This window comes from Eubalaena glacialis, chromosome 16 (assembly GCF_028564815.1).
Source record: "Eubalaena glacialis isolate mEubGla1 chromosome 16, mEubGla1.1.hap2.+ XY, whole genome shotgun sequence".
Taxonomy (NCBI): domain Eukaryota; kingdom Metazoa; phylum Chordata; class Mammalia; order Artiodactyla; family Balaenidae; genus Eubalaena; species Eubalaena glacialis.
The window spans coordinates 30,953,895-30,966,693 of record NC_083731.1 but is presented as its reverse complement, the minus strand read 5'-3'; the positions used below and the strand labels follow the sequence as shown (position 1 = coordinate 30,966,693).

Sequence of the window (12,799 nt, the reverse complement as noted above, 5' to 3'; positions counted from 1 at the left end):
CTGTTGTAAGGGAATTAGCCTATTTGTAGATCAGACTGTCTTATTTTTGGTTCTTATGGGTTGGGCAATATCTTGGATGGCTCATAGAGAGACTGATACCATGAGCTTCTCCTCTGCCCTCACGCTTGCTCTATTTGGAAGGCCTTGGGGCTGTGCCCTGTGGCCACAGCAGGCAAAGGAGCCGCCTGGTTACTGACTTGCATACAATGAGATGTGTTTGTTGTGTGTCAGAAGTTGACCTCTATTGACTCCAGCAAATCATTGACTACGTGAATTCCTGGCATTACATTTCAGTGATAGAACAGCAATTTGGCTGGCATGTGTGTCACTGTGTTCAAGAGCGTGTTATAAATGCTCATATTCAGAAGGGAATGTGAAATGAGGGAAAGGTTATAGTGCCAAGGTCACTGCTTATTGTGAGTGTTTATTCCAAAATAGGCCATACCTTGTGTTTACAATTATTGCTTTGTCACAAGACAAAGTAAATGAGTGTGTTGGATTAGAAACCTTTAGAGAGGGCTGTGGAAAGGAGGTCAGGTGTTCAAGAGAACTCTGTCGCTCTTTCTGCCCTCGGTGTACTTATGAGAAAAGTGGGGTGGTTTGCATTGACTGTTAAGAGTGTGGTGATTTTCAGCCTAATGTATCCTTTTCATTGAGTATTGATGGTTCTTTGTGCTCTGGTTGATGTCTGAGGTGTGTTTGTTGGTCATTAATATAAAAAGAGGCTATATATTTTATCACTTTTTATTTTTTATTTTTTTTGCCCATGCTGTGTGGCCTGCGGGATCTCAGTTCCCCGGCCAGAGATTGAACCCAGGCCATGGCAGTGAAAGCGCTGAATCCTAACCACTAGACCACCAGGGAATTCCCAATATAACTCTTATTTTTTTTTATTGTCAGTTTCTAGTGATTTTTTTCCCCCCACTTCTTTGAAAAATGTTGATTTTGTTTTTACAAGATGATTTTCTTTTTTACTTAAGAGATAAGCTACGATTTAAGTACTTGGGCTGTAAAATTTATTTGCTTTTTTGAAGTATATATCTTTTTTTATATGTGTATTTTAAGCGTACAATTCACAGACTTCAGAGATGGAACTCACTTAAATAGCCAGCTTACAGATCAAAATATAAGAAATTTTCAGCGCCCTAGAAGCCCCTCACCTTTTTCCAGTCACTTCCATCCTCCCCCACCAGGGCGAACAGTATCCTGACTCCTAACACCATATCTTTGTAATGCCTGTTTTTGTTCTCGACTTGAATGAATAATACAGTCTGTGCTCTGTTTGGCTTCCTTTACTTCCCATTGTTTGTCAGATTGAACCATATAGCTGCAGGTTGTTTGTTCTCATTGCTATGGAATATTTCATTGTGTGGCTATTCCATAATTTATCCATTCTACTGTTAAAGACATAGATGTAGCTCCAGTTTATTCTATTATGAGTTGTGCTTCTATAAAGGTTCTCATATATGACTTTTGGTGAACATCTGTAAGCATTTCTGTTGGGTATATATCGAGGAGTGGAAGTACTAGGTCATAGAATATGCATATACTGTATATTCAGCTTGAATAGATGCTACCAAATGTATTAAAGTAGTTGTACCAATTTACATTTCCACAGTAGGGTGAGAGTTTGTGGATTTTATTTTTGTTATGCTGTTTTGGGGGTAGGTGAGAGGCAAATGTTGTTAAGTTCATTTCAGTTCATGTTTATCTTATGGGAAGGAATGGTCGTAGCTGTCTCCATGGATCCTTTGAAAGCTAAGTTAAATGTTTGTCTCCATTTGTGTGCTCATTCTCTCCCCCTTTTCTTTGTCTCCCTGTGTATATTTGTTATATATGTGTGTTTTATATGTCTTACACACACGATGTATGTGTATACATATATATTTTCTTATAAATGTACTACTTATGACTCTTAGACTGAAAAGTGACCTTGGAGGTCATCTAGCTCAGGCTCCTGCATCTCTCTGAATTAGCAATGATCCTGCTTAAGTCTCTGATGGAAAGCACCAATGGTTTAGGGTCATCCATCCCTTTGTTAATTAACTTATGTTTTCTCGTCTTCAACATTGCGGTGACATCTGCCTCTTTAACTTTTCCCACAAATATCATGCCCTTTTACAGGTGGGGGCAAAACTCATGATGCTTATAATAGAGTGAAATCTCTTTAGGCAGAGATTCATGGATATTTTTTAAACTGCACTTTTCAACATCTGCAGGGCTTGGTCTCTGAGCAATTTTCTCTGGGGAACTTGAGTGAAAAAACCCTCACGCAAAGTGGAAAAGAAAACTCAGGGCAAAATTACTTTTGTTTTTTCCTATTTAAGGTTTTTTTCCCCCGTTTCCTGATTTTTTTTTTTCTGCCGTGAGCACGCATTGATTTTTTTCCCCCCTTTTGATTGGGTTTAAACATTGTTTAAAATGAAAACTTATAAATGCAAATAACACATTTAAAAAATCAGGCTGTAATGAATAAAATAATGAAAAAAAGACAACCTTGCTTTTTATAGAAAACTGACCATTATATTTCATGAAATCAGTGAATATGGAAAAATCCTTCTGATGGATAATATACTAAGGTTTCTGAACTTCCAGGTGGTATTAATATTCATAGAACTTTAGAATACAAATGAGTTTTTTCTAGTTAATAATTAACAATTTAAGGTTCATAGATATTACTAATGGATATTTTCTTTTTTCTTTACAGGCAAGAAGAGACTGATAGGAGAGTGAAAAATGTAAGATATATTTAATGGGACATTATAAATGGTTTTTTACGTACATGTTCTGTGAAAAGGTAGTGAGATCTAAAAATATCTGATATATTCTCTATCCTTTTTCTAAGTTTTGCTAGAAACAAATTCTAAATGTGTTTAAATATGGTTGAAACATGTATTTTCTGACCTCATAGTATAAGAAGGTGGGTTAAATCTAGGGAGTGGGTCCTTACATGTTAGTAATGTGGTAAAGGCAAATGAATAGGCTGTAGGATTTTTAGGAGAGCAAGTCAGAAAACACCAATATCAGACTTTAAGGAAAAACACTAAATGTTTAAGAACTCTGGGTAATTGCCCAATGTAGACTTATATCTATAATATTCTGCATATTAGAAGAATTTCTAAAAATGTGACAGCTTTATTGAAAAACATAAGCGCTCAATATCATTATTAGGGAAGCTGAGAATTTTTGATTTTAAGTGTGCAGTCTGTAAGATTGTTGGAAAAATATTACTTTAAAAGTTTAATTTATGTTTTCATACTGTAAATTTTTTCCTTCTTCATGTGTACCGGTAGAGTATAAATACCTGTTGGGGTCTAGGCTTTTGCTCTGAGAATGTGCTCAGAGATGGAAATCTAAGAAGAATAACATTTTTAGTGACCCTTCTCCTTTATATAATTTAAAAGAAAATCTACTTTTCAACCATAGATACTGTCTTTTATCTACAGTGCTCACTTGCATTTGAGCTTGCCATTAGTTACTAAATAGACTGATCTTGTTGTTTCATGGAATTTTTTTTTAAAGGTTTTGATAACTTTGTACTGGCTGGGAAGAAAAGCACAAAGTAACCCCCACTATAATGGTCCTTATCTTAATTTGAAAGCATTTGAGAATCTTTTAGGACAAGCTCTGACTAAGGTAAGGAAACTCTATCTGTATGAGACAACTACTCTAACTAGTACTTCTTCTCATCTTCCCCTTTCCCCTTCGTCTCTTTTTTCCACATGCCCTCTGCCTTCTTCTCCTCCCTCTATAATATATGGCGGCTCTGATTGGGATGGGTGGAGAGGATTGTTACTCATTTGCTGGCTTTGTAAGCCACCACAAGGAGTGAGTAAGTATTTCAGAGCAGTTTCCAGGGTATATGATATAGGTATACGTATTTATTTCTTAATTTTAGGTAACTCAACAAAATACTAATTTACTTTCTTTCTTAGGCACTTTATATAACCTAACTCTTTCTATATTATGAACTTAACCTGTAATAGAGAGGTGCTTCAGGGCTATTAAAATGTATGGAAGTTACTCATTTGTTTATCTTACTGTCTTGCCATGGGTCATTATATCTCAAGTGCCCGCGCTGACCAGAGTTGGCCAAATCTTCACTCATAATATTCAAACGGGAAAATTAACTTCACTATGGTGATATTTATGCAGGAGAATCTGCTGTGTGCAGAAGAAAATATGTCATCAAAATAATATATGATCATCTAATTAATAGTAGTTGCTTGATGGGTCTTTATGATGATTAAAGGATACTGTACCAATCAGGCATTTAACATTAGTCTCTGGCACATTGTAAGGATGTAATAAATGTTAGTTACTATAATTGGAAGATAGAAGTTTTAGGATGAAAATGATCACTTTGCCTTATAACTACTCTGATCTCTAAATAGTTTTGCCTGAACCCAGCCACATACATTATAGGGAGATGGGAGTATAGTCTAGAAGGTTAGGGTATTCCTTCTGGATTTTTATTTTCTAATTGTAAAGAGTTGATAATACCCTATTTAAATTCCTTAAAACAGTTAATTCAGGTAACAGTTGAGATAATACCATGCACAAGCATTGTACTAGTTGTTGAGAAAACACTCATACAAGGCTGATGACCCATCCTTACAGTGCAACCCTCTGATGTAGACAGATGAACAGGTAGGTCAGTGCAGTGGAGGAGGGCAAGGCTCTGAAGGATGAATGTGGCAGGGCTTTGAGCAAGGGCAAAGCCTTGCCTTACAGGTATTTCAACTAAGAAAACATCCAGTTAAAAATAACATAGGACTTTGGCTCTTGCATTAGTGTTCTCGTTACAGCCTTTGGTTCTTTTTATGGCAGTCTGACTCAGGTTGAATCATCCTAGTAGAGTGTTTGTGCTGGGAATGCTTTATTCGAAGCTGCTTCCTGTCACCAGTGTCAAAATCAGAGTAGATAAAAAAGAATTTTCAGGGCTTCCCTGGTGGCGCAGTGGTTGAGAATCTGCCTGCCAATGCAGGGGACACGGGTTCGAGCCCTGGTCTGGGAGGATCCCACATGCCACGGAGCAGCTAGGCCCGTGAGCCACAACTACTGAGCTTGCGCATCTGGAGCCTGTGCTCGGCAACAAGAGAGGCCGCGATAGTGAGAGGCCCGCGCACCGCGATGAAGAGTGGCCCCCACTTGCCACAACTAGAGAAAGCCCTCGCACAGAAACGAAGACCCAACACAGCAAAAATAAATAAATAAATAAAAGCCCCCCCCCCAAAATTATTAAAAAAAAAAAAAAAAAAAAAAGAATTTTCAGGGACTTCCCTGGTGGCGCAGTGGTTAAGAATCTGCCTGCCAGTGCAGGGGACACAGGTTTGAGCCCTGGTCCGGGAAGATCCCACATGCTGCAGAGCAACTAAGCCTGTGCTCCACAACTACTGAGCCTGTGCTCTAGAGTCTGTGGGCCACAACTACTGAGCCTGCATGCCACAACTACTGAAGCCCGTGTGCTTAGATCCCATGCTCTGCAACAAGAGAAGCCACCGCAATGAGAAGTCCATGCACCACAACAAAGAGGAACCCCTGCTCGCCACAACTAGAGAAAGCCCACGCGCAGCAACGAAGACCCAATGCAGCCATAAATAAATAAATGAATAAATAAATAAATAAATTTATTTTAAAAAAAAAGAATTTTCATAGGTAAAACTATAGTTGTGGTTCCATTCCATTATTGTGGAGTGTGGAGAGCCATAAGAGGTATGTGAATATATGAGCTGTTTTGCATCTGTTCTGTTAAAATCAAAATCCTTGTGTTCATCAAACTTTTCTCCCTTAACTAGATAATGCTTAAGGGCCAATCCAAAATATATATTAAAAAAAATACTTGCAGTAAGCTGTTGACCCTTAGTCATCCTATAAGTTGTAGGTGACTCATTTTAGGTGACTTGTCAGAGTAAAGTCCTTGGTGGGGGTTAGGGGGAGGAACCAGGCAACGGGGCCAAACTTAGGTTCTTTTATAACCATGGTGGCACATCATCATTATCTTTAACATTTACGAGGTCAAAAATCATCTCCTGTGTGTTGAACTCTAAGGCCTCAACAAGTGTGTGTCTAAGAAACCTGATAAATCTAAAGATTTACTTAGAATTTTAAAATCTGTATTTTTTAAGAAGTATTTTGGTGGTACCAGCACTAAGCCCAGCTTCCCTATCTGCTTGGAAATAGGGTACAAAGTAGGCACTTTCATTCTCATGCTAGGATGTCAACTCTAATTCCAGGGTGTGTGTGGCGTCTAAAGTATATGAAATCTCACATAAATCTACTAGACCCTACTGGCACTTAAACACTTGTCAAACAATCAACCATGAATTAACATCCAGTCTTAGCCAAAAGTATGCCTGAGACAGCTAATTATTCATTGTAAACATTCTTTCTTCAGCTTTTTCATATCTTGAGAATGTTCCTAATTAAAAGTTGAAAGAATAGTACAACAAATACCCACCTGTGTTCCATTGGATTTAATCATTAAACATGTCCCATATTGGCTTTATTTATGTATCCATCTGTGTTTTAATTAATCATTTCAAGGTAAATTGCAGACAACTCACCCCTAAATACTCAGCATGCATCTCTTAACAGTAAGAATATTCTTCCATATACCTATGATGTCTACTAGGCCAAAGAACAGTCATGAATTCCCCATTAGTTAATATCCAGTCTATATTCAGAACATCCCAATTGTCTCCCAACTCTCTTTCATAGCTTTTTTTCTGAATAATGATTTAATGAAAGTTGACATATTACAGTTGGTTGTTAAAGAACCTAGGAATTCCTGGGGCTTCCCTGGTGGTGCAGTGGTTAAGAATCCTCCAACAAGAGAAGCCACCACAATAAGAAGCCCGTGCACCACAACGAAGAGTAGCCCCCGCTCACCGCAACTAGAGAAAGCCCGCGCACAGCAACGAAGACCCAAAGCAGCCAAAAATAAATAAAATTAAAGAAAAAAAAAAAAAGGAAAACTCTCTGCTTTTTAAAAAAAAAAAAGAACCTAGGAATTCCTATCTCTGTATTAGTATCATCACCTGAAAGAAACATTTCTGATTTTTACTATAGTAACAAAATTACCTACCATATTAAAAAAAATTACAGAGTTACTAGCTATTCATTGAGTACTATGTATTAGAACTATGCTAAAGGCTTTATAAATTCTACTTACATGCTAATTTTAAAAAGTCCAATTGTATTTTGCTGTTAACTTTCCTAGAGGAATGTTAGTTAAAAATGCTTATTTTAGTAAGTTCTATATGATTTACAAACCTATGGTTAATAACATTTACATATTTCTATATAGCTGTTATATGAGCTAAACAAATATTTCACTTAGATCCAGGGAAAATGTTTTATATTCAACAAACAAGTCTACTTTCCTTGGTTCACATCTAGGTTTTGAGTGAAAATAAATGAATTTGTGAAGTGTACACCTGCTATTCTTGCCCCTCTCTCTTTTAAAACTTTTCTTTTTGTTAAAGAACTTTGTTATGGTTTTTTTGTTTATTTAATAAAAATGAGCCCTAATATTTCCTGGAGGTAGGCTGAATATAATCTTACTAACTTTTCTCCTTTTGGATATCAAAATTAAGGTTGGCTTTTCTCTTTGCCTCTTTTCACGTTTATTGCCAGAAAAGTGTAGATAATAATTGATTTTAGCCTTTGAATGTTACTCTAATTATTAGCTTTTCTTTTATTAAAATGTTCCCCCTTATTATTAAATAGACTATATTACTTTATTAAATAATATTGAATACCTCCATATAGTCACATGAGTGCCAAGTATTAGTTGTGGGAAAACATTTACAGATTTATTTTCTGATTTTTATCAGATTTTTTCTGATATTTAATGGGGCAGTCTCATTGCCTCACCTATCAAATGCAGCACAACTTGAGCTATTGCAAATAAATAAGCAATAACTGATAGCATTTTTGGAAGTTTATGCTAACTTACTAGTCTTTAAAAAATGTTCTTCAGGCACTTGAAGAGTCCAGCTGCCTGAAGAGGAGTGGCAGAGACAGTGGTTACGGTGATATCTGGTGTGCTGAGCGTGGAGAATTTCTTGCTCCTCCAGGCAACTATAAAAGAGAAGACTCATTTGAAAGCTTGGACTCTTTGGGGTCTAGGTCATTCACAAGCTGCTCCTCTGATATCACGTTGAGGGGGGCACGTGAAGGTGAGTTACGTTTTGGACTCGACAGTTTATTTTTATTTCTTTGTGTATTGAGAGAAAATTGGGAATCGGAGAGAGTAGAAAAATGGAGTGAAACTATTGAGGCAAAAATTTCGCCAAGAAGTATATTTTTGTAGAGATGGAAATATAATTGGGGGTGTCTTTTCTTTCCTTCTTTCCTTCCTCCCTCCCTCCCTCCCTCCCTCCCTTCCTTCGCTCTGTCTCTCTGTCTCTCTTTCTGTCTCTCTGTCTCTCTTGTTCCTTCCTCACTATATTGCCACTAGAGGGGTGATAGTTTCACTTTTTTTAATCTTCTGTTTTTAGAGGAGTTTGGGGAAGAGACAGTTAACTATGACCTGTTTTATCAGCGATAATCTATCCTAATTCTTTTCTCTCCAGATTCAGGTTTAATAATCTCTGCCTCTGAGGCCTAATAACTGATATATCTAAACATAAAAAAGAAAGTAAATAAGATTCTATAAAAGTCTGTTCTAGTTCCTGAATAAGCTTTCTTCCCTTTTCTTACTTTTCTGCAAAAGATAAAAAAAAAAAAACTTCTAAGAAAAAACAGGAAAATATTTTAATAATTATCTCTAAGAAAATAAATGATTGATATCTGTCATGATAGAATATTATGCTAAACTTTGATTAAGTAACAACACTGGCATTGTGTTAGAAAACATCTTTTGCGTCTGTCAGGGCCAGAGTAAACCCAGGACAAGTGTGAAAGGAACATGTTAATGAAAGTCTTTCTGTTGTGGGAAGGAACTTTCTTTCAAAATCCCAATATTATGGTCAAATCTGTTATTTAAATGCAAGTCTTTTTCCTCTGGCTATTGGGTGGTGTCAGAAATTTCTAACTGTATGCCTCTCGCAATTCAAATTGACTAGATTGAAACCACAAGTGAAGTTTCTTGAACTATTTCTGTGCTTCCACCATCAGCATGAAAAATTGAGAGTTCTGGTTGTGAGTTTTCGCTGGATTGTTAGAGAGTTTACTTTGCTTGTTTATTTTGATTATTATTTTATATTTTAAATGTTTTTCCTAATGTTTTTATTATAAAAAATTTCAAACATCAGCAAAGTTGGAAGAATTTTACATGAATACCCATGTACCTGCCACCTAGTTCTACCATAACATTTTACTGTGCTTGCTTTATCACATACCAAGCTCTCATTCTCTATGCATTAATTATCCATCTTATTTTTTGAGGCACTTCAGAGAACATTACACTTGTCCTAAATGCTTCAGCATGCAATTGTTAGCTAGAATTCAACCTTTATTTGCTGTTGTTCTTTTAATGTAAATTTACATAAAGCAAAGTACAATGAATTTGTTTTTCAAAAATAAAATGAATCAACAAATATTATAACAAAACCCCAAATTCTTTAGCTTTTTGAGTAGTCGTGGCATTTAAACGTTTAAAAAGTGAATGGCTATTTGAGTTAACCTTTACAATTACTGCTGTATTTGTTGGCTGTTGGCTGTCTAGGTTTAATGTTTTCATAGCCCAGATGACTCTTATAATAGTTTTAAGGAAATGAATCTGAGTTCGTGATTCATCTGAGTGATTAAAGCTGTAAAAGCAGAGGTTGAAATTCTCAACCCACTATATTACTTTGTCCTGACTAAAGAACCTAACACATGTGATGTTTAAATTTTTATCTGACCAACAAAAATAAAAGGGACACGTATTGAAGGCATGTGGGAGTATACAGACTCAGTCAATTCAAAGGCAGTGGTCCAGTGGTGTGACTTGAAGCATTCTCCTCAGATACTTGTTGGGCTGGGTGCCTGGTCCTTGTGAGGAAAAGCAGAGGGTTACTGTCACGCTGCTTCCTGATCTTGGGAAAGGAGTTGCAGACCATGTTTGAAGAGGGTGGAAGTGAAGACTTGGTAATTACAACTAAGGAAGAAAAAAAAAAGAAAATCCTGGGGGCCACCAGGATGATAAAACTTTTTTGTGATTGGTATGTTGAAATTCTGCTACCTACCAGGTTGTAGTCCCAAATTGATGATCAATATAATATTGATGATAAGATAATATTTTTAGGTTAACAGAACTGCAAAGTCACATTCCTTAGTTTTATATGAAGCCTCTGTTGACTGAAAAAACAAAAGCAAAAGCACAATCTAAAGGTTGAGAATGATGTTTTATTCAGCAGACTTGCTGAGGACTTAAGCCCAGAAGACAGTGTCTCAGATAGCGCTGAAGAGGTAAGGGTGGAGCCGGGATAAATAGGAGTCTTTGTAAAACAAAACAAAACAAAACAAACAAACAAAAAACAACTCACTCAGATAGTCAGAACATCAAAAGGTTACTGTTAATTAAAGAAAAACCAGACATCTCAAGTTAATGAATTTCAAGCTTTCCTATGTATGGAAAGATGAAAGAGTCTGGGCTCACTGAAATCATTCCTTTGGCATGCACCTTAACTATATGGGGCGAGTAGCCTGCTTTTCTCCATCCTGAATCCCCTCAGGGTGCACAGTTGGGGACAGGTGCAGTGGCTGCTGGCTGGATGGCCGCAATATCCTTTGTTTACTGATATGGCAGGTGGCATTTTTCATCCATATCTCTTACCAGATCAAGAATATTTGCCTACTCTGCAGCATACTGTACTGGACTAAAAAAAAAAAAAAAAGTAGCTTAAAAAATTCCAGAGTAGAAGGATCTTTTGTACAAATTTCACATGTACAAAATTTTAGCAAGAATCCTTGACATTTCTCTCTTATTTCCAAAAAATGTACAAATTTAGGAGGCAGTAAAAACAAAGCGTGAGATTATTGACTATTAATCCTTCTGGTCATAGCTGCTATACTTCCTCGTTTTTTGCCATGACTCTCCTTTCCCGGTTCTGTCTCAAGGTCTCCTAGCTGTGTGTTCAACCGCCTCTCTGTTACTCACTGTAGACTCCTGCCAGGCACGGGGGAGGGGACGAGACTGCCTTTGGCTCAGGTTTACCCCGCAGGTGTGCTCCTGCCGAGAGCCCACAGCTCCCAGGTCCTCAGGTACTGTGCACAGCCAGCCTCTGAGAGCTCTGGCGGGAAGCATACAACATTTGCAAAGTTTCTTAACAAATACACAGAGGCAGGAAGAAAAGGGCAGAATGGGAGGCAGCTGAAGCTTGTATCTATCGTATCTATATCGTATCTATTGTAATGTTTTGTACCCTCATTTCTTCCCGTGTATTTAAAAGAACAGACTGACTTTTTTTTTTTTTTTTTGAGAACGGATTAGTGTTTGTATCTATCTGACCTTGAGGTGTATCAAAGTGTATTCTTTCAAATTTGTGTGTAAATGATGTTGAATCAAAATACAAGGTTCCCAATATTTCCGTGACCACTGTCAGAAAAAGCCTCGAGTTCTGCGTTCTCTTAATATTTTGGGGGGACATTAGAAGTCATTTGGTCCAACCTCATATGTAATGTGTGATTCTTGCTCATAGGGGTCTCACAAGGATCTATCAAACTTCTTTGTGATCTTGTGCTTTTTGCATCTCTTTCTTTGTCTTCCCTTGTCTCTCGCCTTACAGAAATTTTGGATGACTGCATGATTTATTTTAAATGACTGAGTTTCCCTCGAACTACATTCAGATCTCATTTTAGGCATCTTTGACTTGATTGCTAGATTTTATTCACATGTATTCCATCAACAAATTTTATGAAAAATCGTGAGGTCCAGGAAGACTGGGAAGAAAAGGGGTTCAGCCATAAACCGGGACTTTTTCTGCTTAGAATGTGCAACAGTGAAAGAATGTACTGCATGCATCTCCAGTATGCAAAGCAAGTTCCTCCTGATGGGTCTTATCACAACTTCATGACAAATTTCTAAAAATATTCCCTGCAGTTAGCAGTAGAGCACTGGGTTTCCAAGGGAAAGACAAAAGCAGGCATGCTGTGTGGGTTTCAGTTTGAGGAGTAATCTGGAGAGTAAAGCAAATTCTTGTGCCTTTTTTTTTTTAATAGGTTGTGAAAGTGACACAGATTCTGAATTTACATTCAAAATGCAGGACCATAATAAAAATGATATGTCATATCGAAGGATTTCAGCTGTTGAACCAAAGTCTGCTTTACCATTCAATCGCTTTTTACCCAACAAGAGTAGACAGCCATCCTATGTGCCGGCGCCCTTGAGGAAGAAAAAGCTGGACAAAAATGAGGATAACAGAAGAAGCTGGGCAAGCCCAGTCTACATAGAAGCCGATGGAGCATTTCCAAGGTACTGGGATGAGAGCTGATTGTTGAATTTTAAAATTCAGTCTGCTTTGTGAATTTGCCGGGATATTTAAATTTGGTAAAAAGGAATGGTCCTTAAAATGTATTTCACAGATAACATAAAACTTCATTAATGAAATATTTCTTTTACTTACCTATATTTTTAGTCATCCGTATCTTGAAGAGATTTCTTCCGTTTTAGAATGTCAGCGTATGATTTGCCGGTTCTTTTTTTAGATGCATGCCTTTAGCTCACTGGTTATCTTTCAGCTTCCTGGATGACTTACATTGTTCATTGTGAGCTCTGCTGTGTTGCTTTCTTCCTTTTTTTTTTTTTTTTCTTTTCTGTGTTGACTGAGCTCAGTGGACACAAAAAGAATCCTTTAATTTCCCATCAAAT

General features: G+C 37.1%; 1 protein-coding gene across 6 annotated transcripts in view; it reads left to right on the top strand.

Annotated features, from left to right (window-relative positions):
• LMO7 (LIM domain 7) overlaps nt 1-12,799 on the top strand; it is a 192,062-nt gene that overhangs the window by 127,679 nt on the left and 51,584 nt on the right. For all 6 annotated transcript variants that reach the window (XM_061171219.1, XM_061171220.1, XM_061171215.1 and 3 more), the window contains exons 6-9: nt 2,708-2,738; nt 3,523-3,636; nt 7,985-8,183; nt 12,151-12,403. In XM_061171219.1, the coding sequence (XP_061027202.1) occupies nt 2,708-2,738; nt 3,523-3,636; nt 7,985-8,183; nt 12,151-12,403 (597 nt within the window). The remainder of the gene's footprint in view (nt 1-2,707; nt 2,739-3,522; nt 3,637-7,984; nt 8,184-12,150; nt 12,404-12,799) is intronic.